The sequence below is a fragment of the Labeo rohita genome, chromosome 15 (assembly GCF_022985175.1).
Source record: "Labeo rohita strain BAU-BD-2019 chromosome 15, IGBB_LRoh.1.0, whole genome shotgun sequence".
NCBI lineage: Eukaryota > Metazoa > Chordata > Actinopteri > Cypriniformes > Cyprinidae > Labeo > Labeo rohita.
The window spans coordinates 31,952,768-31,959,410 of record NC_066883.1 but is presented as its reverse complement, the minus strand read 5'-3'; the positions used below and the strand labels follow the sequence as shown (position 1 = coordinate 31,959,410).

At 35.2% G+C, this 6,643-nt stretch overlaps 1 protein-coding gene across 1 annotated transcript; it reads left to right on the top strand.

Annotated features, from left to right (window-relative positions):
• Nucleotides 1-2,890: 2,890 nt before the first annotated feature.
• Nucleotides 2,891-5,934, top strand: LOC127177675 (C3a anaphylatoxin chemotactic receptor-like). Its single transcript, XM_051130072.1, has 2 exons — nucleotides 2,891-3,036; nucleotides 4,768-5,934. The coding sequence occupies exons 1-2, from the start codon at nucleotides 3,033-3,035 to the stop codon at nucleotides 5,706-5,708; spliced, it is 945 nt and encodes a 314-aa protein (XP_050986029.1). The 5' UTR covers nucleotides 2,891-3,032; the 3' UTR covers nucleotides 5,709-5,934.
• The last annotated feature ends 709 nt before the right edge of the window (nucleotides 5,935-6,643 follow it).

The window sequence follows — 6,643 nt, the reverse complement described above, 5'->3', positions numbered from 1 at the left end:
AAGTGAAACAAACTGATTAATTTGTAATTAGGTCAAATGGACACCATCTTGGTCAGGCTGGGAGACCAACTAAAACCAACTAAAATCTTTATGGAGCACATGAGATGCAGATAAAGTGAGATCTTGACCCTTAAGAAACTTAAATTAATGCAGTCATGTAACAAATTTGTTTCAAAGATAAAATTTAATGAATTACTAATTATTACATTTGAAATAAAAAAAATGTAAAGCCTCTACAAATATTAGAAATTGTGAATATAAATAATTGGGAATCATGTAAAAAAAAAAAAAAATAAAATAAAAACACATTTCACATTGCACATTTCATTGATTTATTATAACATTTATGTAGTTTTGTTCGCTTGGCTGTTTCCTTACAAAAGTTCAGAAATTTGTCAAGTTTTTCATCATGTGTCTTTTTTAATTATATTAAAATTGTTATAAAATTGTTTAAAATTGTCATTAACAACTAGAATAACTTAAGAGGTATCATCTAGCCTACCTGATTATGATACTAAACTTACCTTGAATTGAACCTTGTCAGTAAGTGAAACAAACTGATTAATTTGTAATTAGGTCAAATGGACACCAGCTTGGTCAGGCTGGGAGACCAACTAAAACCAGCTACTTCTAGCTAAAACCAGCTACTTCCAGCTACTTCCAGCTAAAACCAGCTACTTCCAGCTTAACAAGCTAAAACCAGCCTGGCCAGGCTGGGAGACCAGCTAAAACCAGCTACTTCCATCTTAACCAGCTACTTCCAGCTAAAACCAGCTACTTCCAGCTTAAACCAGCTAAAACCAGCTACTTCCAGCTTAAACCAGCTAAGACCAGCTACTTCCAGCTAAAACCAGCTTGGCCAGGCTGGGAGACCAGCTAAGACCAGCTACTTCCAGCTAAGACCAGCTACTTCCAGCTACTTCCATCTTAACAAGCTAAAACCAGCCTGGCCAGGCTGGGAGACCAGCTAAAACCAGCTACTTCCAGCTTAACAAGCTAAAACCAGCCTGGCCAGGCTGGGAGACCAGCTAAAACCAGCTACTTCCAGTAGCTAAAACCAGCTCCTTCCATCTTAACCAGCTACTTCCAGCTAAAACCAGCTACTTACAGCTTAAACCAGCTAAAACCAGCTACTTCCAGCTAAAACCAGCCTGGCCAGGCTGGGAGACCAAATAAGACCAGCTACTTCCAGCTAAGACCAGCTACTTCCAGCTACTTCCAGCTAAAACCAGCTACTTCCAACTACTTCCAGCTTAACCCAGCTAATTCCAGCTAAAACCAGCTACTTCGAGCTTAAACCAGCTAAAACCAGCTACTTCCAGCTAAAACCAGCCTGGCTGGGAGACCAGCTTGACCAGCTTGGCCAGGCTGGGAGACCAGCTAAAACCAGCTACTTCCAGCTTAAACCAGCTAAAACCAGCCAACCAGCTTAAGCTGGAAACAGAATTGCGACATGCTTTGATCTTACCGCCACACAGTCACGTGGTTCATGGGGCTCTCAATAGTTCCAAACAACTCTGCGCTGTCAATCTCTTTGAATGAGTTTAAGTAGGCAGCAGACATATAATAGACAGCAGTTTCACTATATTTTCAGCAATTACTGCTAATTAATAACACATAATGTGCATTGATTGTGCATTGATAACAAATAGGTGACTATTTTATTCTGGGCAGTGATAAAGAGACAATATGTTCTCATACTCCTTGGCAGTCAAATGTGACCAAAAACCTTTAGTTTAACCAAGTTTAACCTTTAATCAATTTAAATAATGTACTATATTTTAGTTCAGTTCTAGTTAGTTGATGTTTTTGTTTAGAGATTTTTGGTACAAAATAATAAGTGTGTTGCTCTGTCTTGCCTGTGGCCAGTTTTCTGTGCCCTCTTGAATCTCACGCTAAAATAAGAGTTGGCAGCCCCTTATCATTACACTTATCTTTCATGGTGTGAACGGGGCTTTACAAATACCAGGTCAAAATGTTACAAAAATTGCAACATATAGCACAATAGCACAAAAATGTTTATGGAATGCATTATTTCTGAATTGTTTCAGTCGTATGTTCATCTAACATTTTTTAAATGTTACTACTTGTTTCAGTTCAAAACATTCAAAATTCATGTTCCCATGGTGTTTGCAAAATTATAAAATGGAATGTTACCTTAAAGTTCACATAATCAAAAAAAAAAAAAAACCTTTTAAAACATTAAAAAAAAATGACATATTGAATGTGCAGAGAACATTCAGAAGTAATGTTCAGCAAGACTAGCAAATAAATAAAAAATAAAAAAAGTTTTATAGAGTTGTGTATCTCCCCCCAATCAGTTTGAATAACTAGCTGCTGCACGGTGCTGCTCTGTCTTGTCTGTCAGTGGTTGTTGGTGACCTCTTTGCGCCGCCAAAATTTTTTTCACTTTGTGAGTAAATGGATGTGTGGTGTGAGAAAACTCAATTGCATGAATCTCACAGTAAATTCTTGAGAGTTGGCAGCCCCTTATCATTATAGTGTGAACGGACCTTTATTTAGAATGTGCAGACTGATATACACAACATAGAAATTAGAAAATGTCTGATAGCAGCTGTAACATCAAGTTTGCTATATGACATTTTAGGCCTTTATCAGACCTTTATCTATAAAATGTGGTGTCATTTGCAGACTTGATGTAACTGCTGCTACACAACATCACATCACAATACGTAGTGGGCATCAGTGTTGAGAAACTAATTTTGTGGTGTTTTCTGTCCGATGATCCATATTTTAAAGAAAAGACTGAAAAAAAAAATGACTGGAAAGTTGTTTTGTATATGTTTTAAAAACAAAAACAATATATACACATCCTTTAAAATTATTCAGTCTCCACAAAACTGTTTTCTCAACCTGCTGCAGGCAGATGCCCAATGTGAGGTGTGACCAGCCTTTAGTGATGTAATACCAGGCGTTGCTGTCTGATATAAAACCAACAGTCTGTCACCAGGACCGAGAAGACAGAGCCAGATCAAGACTCAACTTGTACCAGTGCATCAACAGCTGAAAAAATGGGTATGTGCATTATTTATATTACATATTCAAATTACAAGTGTTTTTTGCAGTAAATGCAAAACTGTGAAAGATACAATCAATGCACACATAGTAAAAATGATTGCAAAAATGATATAATTAAAATAATATAATTAAGTCAGGGCAAAACATGTTTTTCAATTACTTAAAATGTCAATAAAAGAAATAATAAATAAATAATAGTAATAACAATAATTAATTAATTAATTAATTAATTAACACAAATAAATAAACAAAAAAAAAAAAACAAATAAATCAATTTCAGCTTAATTGTTTAAGTTATTCAAGATGGCAAAAATATATATATATATATATAATATAATATAATATAAAGTATTGCTGAATATATATATATAAAAAACAATGTAACATTTTTAACAAAATAACAAAGGCCAAGAGTGCTGCACTGGTCTCTTCAGTAAATCAGCGGTGCTCTTTGGACATATGGAGGTAAATTTCAAACTGAAAAACTAAACATTCCAAGGCACTCGTGTAGAAAAAAAAAAGCCTTTAATGGACTGGGCTACATCATTAAAACAATTGGATGGCTGAAGAAGGCTGTGTATGCCAAAACGCGTAGATCTACACTTTTAATTGTTTTAATGATGTAGCCCAGTCCATTAAAGGCTTTTTTTTTTTTTTTCTACACGAGTGCCTTGAAATATTTCGCTTTTCAATGTAACATTTTTGTCATAATTAAACATGGATATTATTCTTTAAATGAATAATACTGGACAGATTACAGATTAGGAAGGTATTAAATAAACCTTTGGAACCAACGCCGGACACTAGGGGAATTTAGTCTTTAAAATATAAGTAATAACTGCTGGAATGACAGAACTGTAATATTTGCATACTAAATATTATTTGGTCTTCTTTCCTATTAGCGTTCTTAATTTTGATTGGTTTACTTTTTTTTAATATAACCACATTTACATAGCAAAAAACAAGTCTGAGTTTTTTTTTTTTTTTCAATATTCAATTTTTTTCAAACTCAGTGGTTTCTCTACATTATTGCTTTGATTCACAGTTCATTCACAAACACATCTTTCACAATTAGTAATATTTTCTCAGTAAAAATCAAGTTATACAATTGAATCTGTTTATTCAAACTCAATATCCGCTACATCTACAGTTATTGCCACAGTAATGGACATTTAAAGGCCAGTGCCAAAAGTTTCTTATTTACTAGTATAAAAAGACCCCTTAATCCACAGAAGCTGTTTGAGCAGGCCATAAGCAGACAAGCTAAAAGTACACATGTGCTGTATCCTGAATATAGGTTAATGAATTCAGGGAAGAGGATCAAGGTTCCATTGTGTAGGTACAATAGGTATAAATATTCTTTTAGCCCGTTGTCTGTTAAGTTTTTAAATGATCAAAAGTAAGTGTATTCTGTGGGTATGCTGGAGGGGGGGGCGGGTTTGATGGATTATGGTAGGAGTGTTAATTGCATAGGTCCATCTGGTGAAATTGTACGACATTTATATATATGCTAATTTGCTTTATTTTGTTTTTTTATTATTATTTTTTTCTTCATGTCATGTCTTTTCTGTGCAGCACACTCTCTGTCCAAGCCAAATTTCTCCCATGGGAGATAGATAAAGTTAACCTAACCTAACCTTACCCCTCACACATGACAAGACAAACATTTCTATAAGTGTAAAATCAGACAGCCCTCACTGTTTTCTCTCTTTTTCTTCCTTTGTGTAGAAAACACCAGTTTTGAAGCTGAAAACATGACCGGAGGCACAGCACAAAACACCACTGTGCAGTATGCGGGATTTACAAACCTTAAAGTATTTTTCTGCATTTTCTTTCCCACCATTGTTTTGGGTCTCATTGGAAATGGGCTTGTCATATTTCTGACTGGCTGCAGAATGAAGAAGACCGTCAACTCCATTTGGTTTCTCAACTTGGCAGCTGCAGACTTCATCTTCTTGTTTTCCTCATGCATGCTATCTCTCGCATTGCAGTGGAGAATATCATTAATATATGTAATTTTCTGCATAATCTCACCAATAAATCTGTTTGCTAGTATTTTTTTTCTTGTAGTTATCAGTCTGGACCGATGCCTGTGCACATGGATGGTTGTTTGGGCTCAAAACAAACGTACTTTACTTAGAGCCAGGATCATCTGTATAATTGTGTGGGTTTCATCCATCGGCTGCACCATTCTTTTCTTTGTGCTACCTTCCATTCCTACCTTCCTACCGTCCTCTTTTGTGTTCCTGATCACATATGAATTTACAGTGGGCTTCCTCATCCCCTTTCTGATCATTGCATCTTCATATATAGCTATTGGAGTACGAATCAAACGCTTCAAAGGCAGAAAGCAGCTCAGGTCGTACCGGGTCATTATACTAATCTTAGCTTTTTTCATATGTTCGTTTCCATTCCATGTTTGGTGTTTTTATACAGTACAATTAAATTATGAAATAGTGTTTGGAATTGTCAGTGTCTACCTGCTTCATTTAAACAGCTGTCTGAACCCCATTCTCTATGTGTTCATGTGTGATGAGTATAAGAAGAAGCTTAAACAGTCTCTGCAGCTGGTGCTGGAGACAGCTTTTGCTGAAGATCATCTGCACTTTAGTGCAGATGGAAGTGGACAAGCAGGACAAGAAAACCAAACTGAACTGTTAGATCTGTAGAAAAGTGGTCCGTAAATAGAGAACCTGGATCTAATCCAGTATGTCCTTATCTAGCAACTTGTTAAAAGCAGCAACTACAAAATTCATTTTGATGTATGACTGTATGCAATTTATGTTGTAAAACCAAACAGAGAAAGTCTGTTCAAGTATAGGCTAATGAACATTATATGTTTGTGAAACTTTTCATGAATCCAAATATGCAAAAGCTCATTTTGTTATGCTGATTTCTGTTTGAACTTTATTCTGAATAAAAATACAGTGTATTAAAAATTCATGTTACATGTAGCAATTTTTATTGTAGGGTTTCCTTAAAACAACAACAAGATAAATAAAAATAACAAATCAGATAATAAAATATGATTTCTCTCACAAATACAAAATTCTAAAGATATTGGTGAACAATTTAATAAGTTGAGCTGATCACCTATAGGACAAAAAAACAGTTGAAAATGGTCCAAATACTAGGTCAAAATGTTACAAAAATTACAAAATGTTAGCACAAAAACGCCTAAAAAATGCCTTATTTCTGTATTGTTTTAGTCAGACGTTCATCTAACATTTTTTAAATGTTACTACTTGATTCAGTTCAAAACATTCAGAATTCATGTTCCCATGGTGTTTCCAAAATTTAAAAAAAAATTGAATGTTTCCTTATGTAACGCCAAGGAGCCCTCACCCTAGTACTGCCTGTACGCTCCCTCTGCTGCTTCTACTGTCACTTCCTGTTTGGGACTATTTAAAGACTAACCATGTGCTCAATACTTTGCGAAGTATTGCCAGTTATCCTGCCTGACTCCCTGTTGCCATTTTTGCTTTGTTCATTGGACTCTCAAGTTTACGGATTACCCTTTTGGATTGTTTGCTTGTTTGGACTGTCTTTATGGTATTTGACCCTCTGCCTGTTTTATTACTCTGCTGCTTGGATTACCTTTGTG